General features: G+C 31.9%; 1 protein-coding gene across 1 annotated transcript in view; it reads left to right on the forward strand.

Annotated features, from left to right (window-relative positions):
- Positions 1 to 13240, forward strand: part of sns (sticks and stones) — a 347782-nt gene that overhangs the window by 244358 nt on the left and 90184 nt on the right. Inside the window, exons 2-3 of the mRNA XM_015331460.2 lie at positions 9538 to 9684; positions 11385 to 11558. Of these exons, the coding sequence (XP_015186946.2) occupies positions 9538 to 9684; positions 11385 to 11558 (321 nt within the window). The remainder of the gene's footprint in view (positions 1 to 9537; positions 9685 to 11384; positions 11559 to 13240) is intronic.

Genomic DNA, 13240 nt, shown 5'->3' on the forward strand with positions numbered 1-13240 from the left:
TTTCTCCCCAAGTTGTATCAATCTAAAACGAAAAGAAAAAGAAAGAAAGAAAAGAAAAAGAATAGAAGAAAAAAAGAAAAAAGTATTTTTTTTGGAGAAATAACTTTATTCCCGGGCGTATTAATAGTGGCAGCAACAGTAGCGGCAGCATTCGTTCCATTAAATATTTGACAGAAAACGCGTTCGGCGCCAAAGCGTAAAATTAACTATAAAACCCCCTTCTTCTCCCGATGCGGGTGCGAACGGGTTAAACGAAGATAGAAAAAGAGAAGGGTGCGAGTGCATATACAAAAGAGAAATGAGAAAGGGTGGTTTAACTATGACTTAGACAGAACGAAATAGTATGCCCATATTTTATATCGACGTCTGACTGAAAAATTTGTTTTTATTTATTTATTATTTCTTTTTTGTTTTTTTTTTCTTCTTTTTCTTTTTTTCTTGTTCATTCTTCTTTGTCTCTCTTATTTATCCAACGAACCGCACCAGTACGATGCTTTTGAACTAAAATTTCTCGTTTTTCTTTCTCTCTCTTATTTTTTTTTTTTCAAAGTGGGTGATGGGGGTTGTGGGTGGAGTCGTCTTTTTTTGTTTTGTCGTTGTTTTTATTCTTTCGGTAAAAAAGAGCCGTAATCGACTAGCGGGAGAGAAACGCGTTTTCACGTCACATACTGACTTTTCAGCAGGGGTTACGTACCGTACTATACCGTACTGTACCGTACCGTACCGTACCGTACAGTACCGTATATAAACTGAAATGCTTTTACGTTTATTTATAGTATATGTCCGACACGTTTGCCACTATTATTAATGCATTTTCGTAGTACGCGGGTCCATCCAATCGGGTGCAGAGCAAAGCTAACGGCTTGACAGTTTCATAAATCGAAATGCCCACCAAAATCGGACGGCCGCCAAAAAAAGTCGCGCAAGGATATTGAATAATACGTCGTGGCACGAATTTTGTTTGAGTGTGTTGTTGTTTCGGTAGGGTGTTGCATGCACGTCATGGACCATACTCATTTCTCTCTTAAAATATCGAACATCATTCGTAAATTTATAACGATATCGTACAACCCCTTTTTGGATTTTATCTCGATTAAACTAACTGTAAACGATTTCATATTAACCAACTTTTTTTTTGTTTTTGGTTCTTTCCTTTTTATTTTTTTTTATTTTTGATTCTAATTTCTTTATTTCTATTAAGCAAATTGCTGCTGTTGCTATTTTAATTTAGGATTTCGACAGTCAATCAATTTTATAGAAATTAAAATATGATTTCAAACGTTTTTCTATATATTACGATTATCGAGATAATTAACCCTTAAAATATAAATATAAATATATACCCTCTTTTCGTGGGATCATTTTTGTAAACGATATTACCAAATTTTTGTTATTAGAAGTGTCGACGTAATTGAATAAAGAAAAGGTAGAGTTAGAGTAAGAGAGAATGAGAGTGGGAGAAGAAGGGTGGGTGGAGATGGAAGAGGAAGATTTAAAGGAAAGTTCGCGGTAGGAAAACAGAGCCGCTTAAAGGTAAAGTTACTAAAAGCTTCAAGAAAATTTATTGGCTAGCAATGAAATATGAATGATGGTGGTCGATTGTAGTCGACTATTAACGAAGTTATTCCGAAAGCAAGAAATATACATATATATATTATATATATATATATATATATATATATATATATATATATATATATATATATATATATATATATAGAGAGAGAGAGAGAGAGAGAGAGGGTGGTTTCTCAGTCTGTTGGGATATAATCGATAACGGGTATCGAATTTATTACATTCCTCAACGGATACATTCATTCGTTCGTTTGTTCGTTCGTCCGTCATTTGTACGGCAATTAAATTTACAATGACGCGATGTCAATTACGAGAGATGCGAGTTATTCTCTCTCTCTCTCTCTCTCTTTTTCTCTCGTTCAGAATGTTCGAAATCAAATATAATTGATTATCAAGATCGTGGAAAGAGAGAAACAAAAGAAATAATTTATCCAGCGTAGATCAAAATGGTAGAAGAAGACTATCGATATCATATTTGATGAAAATATGAATTAAGAAAAAAGAAGAATCAATGAAGATGAAAAGAAATATAATTTTTCTTTTTTTACTTTGATTAATAAATAAATCGAGAATTGAAAGAGAGTAAGTTGGCATTAATGAATTTACAGTAATTGACGATTATTCAATTGATCGTATCTCGATAATACAGAAAATGGAAAAGAATTGAGGAAAAGGTAAAAGAAAGAAAAAAGGGACGTGAATGAAATAATACGATTTGCTAGAAGTAAGAAGGGAAATATACTAGGGCCTTAAATAAATACGCTATATAAGAGAAAGGAAAATTAGAAAAGGGTTGGTGGATTGGTGGGTGGTTGAAAAAGAAAGATGTCCTACGTAAGTAGGAGAGAAATATCCTACCTACCATTCGTTTGATTAACTCGACAAGGTCGTTAGGTCTTAAATACTACCTTGTTAATTACCAAAGTCCTCACATTGTCTGCCCTTATTCTTTCCTTCCACCTTTTTAATTCCCTTTCTTTCTTGTTTTCTTCTTGCAGTCTTTATTCTCTTTAGAAAAAAAAAAATTAAAAAAAACAAGACATGAAAAGTACCAATGCAATGAACCCTTTTTTCCCTATTCCTTAGTGCACAGTTAAGGAAAGAGAAAAAAGATTTTACCATCCGTTCCATCCCTTTATCTTTTACTTTATTTCTTCCTTTCTTTCTTTCTTTCTTTCTTTTTGGTTTTTTTTTTGTTTTACCCTTTCCCATCACTTTAAACCCACCCACGACATTTCTTATGGTAACACACACCCACTAGAAACTCTGACGCTTTACAAAGAATAGTTTTTTTCTTCTTCTCTCTATAAGTATATATAAAAAAAGAAAAAGGAACTTGACGTGTCGCAAAAATTTATATTCTACTTAAGCAAAATAAAAAAACAAGCCTACCAAAGTAAACTAAAAAAATGAGAACGATTTCAAAGCTTCGAAGGTAATAAAAAAGGAAGAAAAACAACAACAGTGGGGGGAAAAAAAGTAGAAAGATTAACGAAAGGGATAGAAAGGGTTTTTAGTTTTTAATGCCTTGTCGTTCAAATTCTCTCTCTCTCTCTCTCGCTCTCTTTCTCTCTGTCTCTCACTGTCTCTGTGTCTCTCTCTCTCTCTCTCACTCTTTTGTAGAGTGCAATGTAAACAAGGATCGCGTAAAGCGTACCGCTTATTAAAACGTTTCGTTCGCTAGAAGGGTGAAACGGGTGAAAATGGATGAAATGGGGATGACGGAGGAGAGGGAGGGGCAGAGGGAGGGGTTTATGAGCTGGGTTAGGGGGTGTAGAAGGGAAAGAGAATATCGGAATGTAATAAAAACTTCCAAAGCCGATAATCGTGTAATTCATTGAATGGATTCGCCCATCCAGTTTCATTCGTTGCCCCCGAATATTTATATTTTCACAATATCGAACAATTAAATGTGTTTTATCCTTTATTCGTCACACATGGGTCATCCATAGGAACATATATAGATTATAAACTTTTGTTAAGAGAACATTTCTAGAAAATGTTTGATAGTACGAAAAATTTCATTTCTTTTATTTATTTATTTCTTTTTTTTTCTTTTCAATGAATCAACGCTATTCTCCAATAAAATCTTCTTTTAAAAAGTATCACGTAATCGTTATCACCCTATACAACTGAACTTCCTCCTTCCCAACCCTCTCTACTTTTATTGGTTCGAAAACGGAAAGAGAAGAGATAACGAAGAGTAGACAAAATTTACACTACGAATCGTATCGTTTCGTTTTTTTTTTTTTTTTTTTTTTTATATATATATTTGTTTTGTACTTTATCGAAACTTTAAAACTGTTGCAAGCAAAAGAAAAGAGAAAATCTAACTTTCGTTAGATTTTTAAAGTATATATCCTAGACAATAGATTTTTATAGTTGAAACAGAGAGAGAGAGAGAGAGAGAGAGAGAGAGAGAGTGAGTGAGAAAGAGAAGAAGATACAATAAAAAGTTTCGAAGAAAAATTCGAATCTTCAAATTTTTGTCTCTTTCTTTTGTCCTTACTCGATTTAATATCGTTTTCTTGAATTAATTAGCAACCCAACGGCACACACAAAACTCTTAAGAATTCCATTCGTAAAAAGAACGAAAGTTAATTTTCTGAGATTTTTAAAAGATCCCCACCCTCCCCTCTCCAAACCCACAGCAAACCCACAAAACCATTTTAACTGGCGTTATGAAATCGAGATGCTTGAAAATCTCGCAAGAGTTATTATTATACCGTAGAAAACGTCTATCTTCATCCTTCTTCTCCATCTTTTTTTTTTTTTTTTTTTCTCTCCCTTATTCTCTCCCCCATCCTCCCCCTCTGTAAAACTCTGACTAAAATATAGGTCACAAATATAGGTCCTAAGATTGAAGAATTTTCTTAAAGTATGTCAAATGAGTTGTCTGTCCCCTTTCGTTTAATCTTTTATTTCTTGTCTCTCTCTCTCTCTCTCTCTCTCTATTTAACTCTTTTTCTTTTCATACTAAATTGAACAAAGCTTGTTTGTAGGAAAACAAATAATACGCTTTTTAACGAAGAAAGACAAAACATAAATAAAAAATCAACAGCAAATGAGAGATGGGAGAGTTTAGTCGTTGACAATGTATCTACAAAGTACGTGAATTTTTATATATTTTATTGATGATGCCATTTGAACGTTGTGTTGCTATGTAAACGTACACCAGAGAGACCGGTAGAAGAAGATAGATAGATAGATAGATAGAGAGAGAAAAGAGAGAGAGAGAGAGAGAGAGAGAGAGAATACAGTAGAAGCCACTAACGTAAACAGACTACAAAGTCAAACGTGTAACCCAGCTGTATGAGCGTACACGCACGATTCACTCCCTCCTGGCCACACCCTGATACACTAATACACATTCACACAATCACAGACACACACACATATATATATACACATAGAAATAGTAGAATACACAGAGAGAATGACCAATATCTTCACAAAACACATTCCCAATCGATGAGGGGATGTGTTACTCTCGGTTACCATCAAAGTGGTCGTAACCCTTTATCGTAATCTTTTGACTGGGAAGATCAAAGGGCCCTCTATCATCATCACCTTGCATTCTCTCTACTACCGTCAGTATTGTCTTAACATAGATTATACGAATATATACTGAATTCGAATTGAACATTTGAAATTCATCCACGTTCGATCGTTTAAATTTTAATCGTTCTCTACCTTGCCCATCACCGAGTCTCGCCCCATACCCATCCTCGTAATTCGACAATTTTTTCTATTACGCGATGTAAGAAATTCTATTGGATTGTCAGGAAAGTTCGTGCTGATTTTCGATAAGTGGTATGAAGTTCTTTCTTTTTTTGTTGTTGAAAAATTTGAAAAGTTTTGCAAAGATAAAATTTGAAAATTAACCATAAAAATGGAGAAAGATTTATAGAACATAATGACACTTATATATAATTTCTTCTTCTTCTTCTTCTTAGGATTTTGTCCTGTTATTCATAAATTCACAGCCTAAAAAGACTATTTTGTTACTTCCGGGAGCAATTACTTTTGTTTTTACCGAGGGTAGGTTGCTAGCCTCACTCTCGAACCCTCCTTCTTTATCTGGACTTGGAACTAGCTAGTTATTATCTAGATATCTAGATATTAATTAGACGGAGTTATATATAATTTAATAAATATATATATAATATAAATTTATTAAATTATATATAATTATTTATAATATATTTATAAAAACCTTAAATGTGCTTTACGTTTCAATCTCTTCCATCAAAATCGGCACGAACTTTCCCGACAACTTGGAATAAAATTGGAATACTTGGAAAAAAAAAAACTAAATAAATAATTAAACGATTAATATTTTAATTGCTAGTTTCGGAATATGTGTGTTCATCTTTTTTTCTTGTTTTTTCTTTTTTTTTTTTTTTTTGAAAAATAAAAAGGACATCCTTTGTTCGAAAATCTCGTCCGACGACATTTAATTCCGAGAGAGAGAGAGAGAGAGAAAGAGATAGAGATTATACTCATGTAAATAAAAGATACTTTACGTTGGTAGACTGACCTATATAATTTCGTTAAATTATTTATTCTCAACTCCTCGTTATTAGCAAAGAGAAGAGAAGAGTACGACCACGTAGGACGGTTAGAAATTTTTCAAGTGTCTTTTCTTTGTTTCTAAACGAGCTTTAAAACATTAAAAAAGATAAAACAAAACGAACATGGAGCTTATTCATATTGAAGACAACTATATATACCAACCTTCGTATTATTATCAGAAATTAGACAAATTCGTAAAACGTGTATTTGAATGTACATCGTAAAACGAAAAATTTGGTATGTGTAACGCTACAATTCTCTAAAAAAAATATAATCTACCGTGTAAATTGAATCTCGTGTGACAAATGGATGATAAATATTTTATTTTTTATATTCTTTTATGTATCTCTCTCTCTCTCTCTCTCTCTCTCTCTCTCTGTTTCACTCTGATATTTCTTTTTTATGTTAAAACAAATAAAAAATAAAATTGTATTCAATTGTTTCAGAAATACGGAAATATATCTTCGACGTTTCACGAACTATAACGATTCCTTTGTTATAGAATATCTTTCTATGACCACCAATCTATCTTACTATCTAACTATCTATCTATCTAGCTATGCTAGGCTAGCTAGCTAGCTAGCTAGTTATCTGTATGCATATCTCCGAGCTTTGTGATAGAAGCGTCGAAAAGGGGGGGGGTGGTGGTAGGTGGTGGGTGGTGGTTGGGTGGGGTTAAAGTTAATAATGCTTCATTGTTTTCACGCATGCTTCCCATGTACGAACCGGATCGAACTGAAACACGTATGACGAGGCTTTGTTTAACAACGAGAGAGAGAGACTGAGAGAGAGAGAGAGAGAGAGAGAGAGAAAGAGCTTTAACTTTATCGTTGGGAGTTTAATAAATCTCTTTACTCGAATCACATATCTCTTTTTCTTTGTTATAAAAAAAAAATCTCACAAATACCAGCAAATAAGCACGGTTAAAAAAAAAAAAAAACAAAGAAAGTATATCCCCATAGAAAAAGATAGAGAGAGAGAATGATGATTCATTCGTATTTTATTACTAAAACCAGTGATAAAAGTTACTCGTTACGTACGAATTGTTAACAAAGTAACTGTGAACTATGTATGAATATTAGATTACATTTTGACCCTGACTTATTTGTTCTAATTGACTAACGATTGATAACACACAAATATATATGTATTTGATTTTTAGAAATATATTTTTTTTAATTTAATATAATTGTACAACTATAAAAAGACAAAAGTGTAATGAAGTGGAAGAGACAATGTGTTAGTTTGTATTTATGAATTTATTTCAATTAAAATAACAAATGTCATTCGTACTTCATTTTCTAGGTAACATTGAATTTATTTCAATATTTCTATTACATAAACAAGACAGAGAGAAATAATATCGAATGAACGTAATCAAAATATGATTTTAACATTATGGATTATTTAAAATATGAAGAAAAATATATATATATATATAAAGAAAAATTAATCGAGAATAGATAGATGATAAACGTAAAGAAAATATTTTCATATGTTTTTTTTTTAAGAGAGAGAGAGATGATAAATGGGTATAGATAGTAGTATCTTTATTCTATGTTTTCTCATCTAACGTACCGATCAAAAATTAGGAGTTCAGTTACCCAGGTATAATACACACACCTATAGCCCATGGTTATTACTGCGGGGAGTTTTCGTATGCGTCAGAATTTCGAAGTTACCCTTTCGCAAATGTTCTTCATGAAATTCCGTGCTCTCAACTGTAAGGTATGGTTTTATCCCTTGGGTAATTCGAATCGCACCTCGTTGAGAAAGCAAGGAAGATTTGTTTTTCCAACCAAGAGCAACAACCACCACTACCACCACCACCACCATCACCACCAACGTATTTGTGTGGGTGTGCGTAAACGTGTGATGAAAATCATTATTATTAAACGTACTGCTCGTTTTTTCTTTCCCTGATCTTTCTACAAATGAAATATTTTTCAAGTGTGATTCCAATCAAATAAGAAAACTATGAACATTTATTAATATTTAAATATTATACGATACTATTAAATATATAACCATTTTATAATATAATATACTATAATATTATTAAAAGATTATATTGTATAAGTCACTACTTTTGGTAAAGTTACTCCGAATGTAAGGTTTTTTCCGAAAAGTAGTGAGGTTTTTTATATATATATAACGTTATCTATTGCTAGGTAATATATTAACGACAATAGAAGATATCGTTTAATTCTATTTAACGGTTTGATGAAATAGCATTGCTAAAAAAAAATTCGTTTCGTCTAGTCTCGTCTCGTCTCGTCTCGTCTCATCTCGTCTCGTCTCGTCTCGTCTCGTTTCGTTTCGTCTCGTTTCCTTTCCTTTCTTTTCTTTTTCTTTTTGAATGTAATATCGGCATGAATCGAAGGTAAAATAAATAACAAACGGGAATGGCTCTTATAACCGTGTCGTTTCAATGGGAGACACGATATAATGGATATGCAAATAACGAAGACTTCATTGTCATATCGAGTTTGTAGCATTACTATTATATTCTTTGACGACGATGACTATGACGACGACGACAACTATGACGACGACAATGTCGACTCATTTTGCAATCGTTGGGATTGTAAATACCAAAAAAAAAGAACTAGTAAAAAAAAAAACAATACAATAAGGAAACCAAGAACACAGAAAAGAGGAAATGACTAATATCAAAACTCAATAAACGTTGAATTCCCTGAAGCAAGAAATATTCCAAGAAGGAGTCAACGATTGGTGAAATGGATGCTGGGACAGGTGGAAGGGGGAGGAAACAGGGGAAATGGTATTAACGAGAAATACTAAAATACTATTGTTGATATACTTAATTATAACTGTGAATACCAACCGAGTCACTTTACATTGTCATTGTTTCACCACGAATCTTCCGTTACCACCCACTAAACACACACACACACATTATTGTGAAAATCTAAAATAATCTAAGATACGGAAATAAACTGCAATTGTCCAAGCGAATGACTTCTTCTATTATCATTAAAAATGAAATTGTAACCAAAAATTTTGTGGATAAATATGAATGCATTTTCTTGCATTTATTTATGAGTGCAACATTTATTTCATCTTTTATCAAACAATATTTATACGAGAATAATCAATTTTACTGTGTTGAAATTCGTATAATATTTTTTCTTCTTGATTTTTTTTTCCAGCATTTACTAAGTTATATGCCATATTTCATTCTATATTATTATTATTTTTTTTTTTTTTGGTGTTTCTTCGTTATAACACGTGATAATATTTTGTAGTTTTTATCCTAGTACACGAGAGTTATCTCACAAGATAATATAGTAAATACTTATAAGTTACGTTAGTGTTACACGAAAGTTGAAGTGTATTATCGTTATTTTCTTCTGTATGTTTCAGCAGGCGAGGGTGCCCAATATTTTCGGTTCAAACCGAGGGATAGTTCCGTGTTAGAGGGTGGCGAGGTGATAATCCAGTGCGAGGTCGAAAACAGGGTCGGCATTGTTCAGTGGGTCAAAGATGGCTTTGCTTACGTCATACAAGCGAGTAAGTATTGCTCATGATAAAAAAAAAAGCTCGTTAAATAGTTACAATATATTGTTGTTGTTGTTGCTGTTTCTAATGTGTTACTTCAGTTTTTATTCATGTAGTAGTACTACACACACATTAACTTATTTTTTCTTTTTTTTTTTACATACACTTTCCTATTTTGCATCACGAATTTTCTGAAATATTATATTTTTTTTTTTTTTTTTGTTCTTTTTATTCTGAGAACAAAGTTTTATTTCTTTTTATTATTATTATCATCATCGTGCTTCACACGAAAACTCAACTTCATCCTCATCAAAATTTGTATTCCCGTGAGATTGTAGACGTGAGTATTTTTTCGTGACAACAAAATTTCGATAACATATTTCTATTTGTTTATTTTTAATAATTTATAGAGTGACACGAAGACTCGATGTACGAAAGGATGCAAAACTAAATAATGTTGTTTAAAACAAAAAAATTGGATAATTTTAATAAGCCTCCACTTTTAAATGTCCAATTTTAAATGACATTCTTTGTAATGCATCCCTTAAATTAATACTCGTATCTCGATCTAATAATTTCACTGCAAAATTTAAATTATTATTAAATTTGTAACAATATTATTATAATCAATTTTTTTTTTTTTTTCATGATATATGTTTACTATTGTCCGGATAACTTTATTTGACAATACTTATTCCAACATAGATATATAAAGTTTTTAATTTAACCTTTTTTCTCTCGTGTTATACTCTCAAAACTCTTGAAGTTACTTCAAACAGGAATTTGCAATTTTTTAATTCAAACGACCGGAGAACGGAGAGAAGGGAGAAAAGTTTCTTTAGAGAAACGACAGAGGTGTTTGGGTGGGAAATGTTAGAGGGTGGAAGCGTGGAAGGGTATAGAAGGGCGTGAGAGGGGGGGGGAGGGGAGTAGAACCTAGCAGCGTAAATTTAATCGTTGCCGCTAGCACCAGAGCATATTTCGTTCTCCTTTTCCTTTTCATGTAAAACCGTTGGCAACTCATCGTTGGTTGACTTCTTTGTTACGACACGACGCGCAATCAGTTTGTTGGGTTCGTGTGAAAAGTAGAGATTTTATCTCGCCCATCTCCCTCCACCCTTCCCTATTCCCTCATTCTCCCTTTACTTCTCTAATAACATTAAATGAATATCGCGCTCTCTCTCTCTCTCTCTCTCTCTCTCTCTCTCTCTCTTTCTCTATTGCAAAAAGGAATATTATTTTTCGTTGACGTATTAATGACATTACCGTTTTTACGATAATATTTTTTTTTCACATTTCATAGGGAAAATAATTCGACGGATTATAAAGTACGTTAAAAATAAAATAATGTTATCAAAAAATATATTAATATAAATAAACTACGGATGTTTATGCAAGTTAAATTTATATATATATTAGAATATATAACAAATATTTATAAAAAAATATTTAAATTATTATAATTAAATAGTAAATAATTATATAAATTATTATTATTAATAAATATAAAATAATTTAATATTAAAATAAAAATATTTCCGTATATTTAAGTAAATATACAGAAAATATTAGCGAAATATGCAGTTTATGTACACAACCATCGTGTTTGTAAAATATATACATTTGGATAAACATCCGCAGTCTGTTTTAAGATAAGAATTAATGTTGTTTTAATTGAATTTTCTTTGTTCTTTTTTTTTTTTTATACGCAGATGGTGAAATCGTTGGTCATCCAAGATTGAGACTGATCGGTGATCAAAACAATGGATTTTATAATCTCAAAATTATCAATGCTTCTCTCACCGATGATGGAGAATATCAATGCCAAGTTGGACCATATTTACGAATCAAACCGATTCGTGCGAACGCTCATCTCACCGTAATTTGTAAGTCATTAATATTATTATTAATATTATTATTTCATGTGCATAACTTTTTCCTTCATTGCTAATCTTTTATTAATTTTATTAAGAAGTAAACATTATTACAAAAATAAAACGCTAAATAAGTTAAAATAACGTAAGAATAATTTTGATGACATTTTTATTAATTAAATTTGAATATTAAAAAAGATTAACTACAGTGCAAAGAATAAAAAGCAGTTTAATTATAGATTGCATCGTTATCTCTCTCTCAAAAAAAAAAAAGAATTCTTTTTGTAAATAACTTCTAATCTTGGTTAACAAAAATTTGTATTGTCTTCTACTTGATTACAATTTTTAGGTATAAATTTTTGTTGGGACAAAAGAAAAACGATCAATTTCCATTGCTCGTCGTATCTCCCTTCTTTCTTTGTTTCTTTTTGTTATAAAAAAAAGTAACAAGTACTTACTTTGTAAGAAACAGTCTACGTGGGGTTTGGGCTCATTCAAAGTCTATGCACTTTCCGAGAGTTTTCCCTTCGAGCAAGAGAGAAGAGGACCCCGTTTGTCCCGAGCACCGTTCTTAATATTTCACACGAAACGACGCCGGCTTTAGCCCTCCTGGGCATCGTTCCATTTCAGAAGGTCTACCGCAAAACGGGCCGAAAGTGTTGCAAAACCCTCCGTCCGATACGAAAACTCTGAACGCTAACTTTCCTATCCGGTTTTCTCTCTCTATATATTCTTATTTATAGATAATAAATTAAAACTTGATGAAATAAAAAATTAATATATACATTATTACGATAAACATAATCTCATTTAAATAAATTTAATTTAACAACGTACCTATTTATCACACCTAACCAATATTTCAAAGCAACTTTATAATTTTATGCATGACACTTATATCATTTTTTCATCATTTTCATTTAAACATTAACATAACGTTACAAGAAAGTATTATAAAAAATATAATCTTCTTAATATATATATAAATTACGTGTCACGTTGCTTGTACGCAATGAACTCCTGCACTACTGAACCGATTTTAATCAAATTTTCCACACTGTGTGCAGTTTTATCCAACTTGAAAGATAGGATAGTTTATATCTCAATTTATAATTGCAATTGACTTAAAGACGTGTGTATCGGACTGATTGTGAGCCATAGCAACGCGTGGCGAGGCACCCCCATGAGTATACATATATAAATTTACATATTTTTTGTCCCGCTAATCAAAATAATATAAAAAAAAAAATAATTATTGATAAAACTCATATGTTCGTTTCATTTGAATATTAATTGATTAAACGTGTTGTCGCATTTAAACGATTAATTAAATGTAGAAGTTTGATAATTCCATATTTTGAAATCAGTTGAAAGTATTGATTTTTTGGTCGCGTGCCACCGCAGACGAACGTTAATTATGATAATCCTTTAGATCGTTGTTGATCGAAGACATTTCGTCCACGATATAAACTGCGGTATGGTGTTGAATGGCAGATAGGTATGTAACGGACAATAGAAATTTAGCGCGAATCTGTGATAATGGATGAAATTTAATCCAAGAGTAATGCAGGGATTAGCTTTTAAGAGTATATGGCTTTATTCGAAAGGATTTCTCTCGAGGCTTATGGTTAAATAACGAAATCACAATTCTATATTGTTGGTCTACAAGAGAAGGGGGGAGGGGGAAGGAGGAG

Source organism: Polistes dominula, unplaced genomic scaffold (genome assembly GCF_049000335.1).
Source record: "Polistes dominula isolate Pdom_NZ unplaced genomic scaffold, Pdom_raw_medaka scaffold_35, whole genome shotgun sequence".
Taxonomy (NCBI): domain Eukaryota; kingdom Metazoa; phylum Arthropoda; class Insecta; order Hymenoptera; family Vespidae; genus Polistes; species Polistes dominula.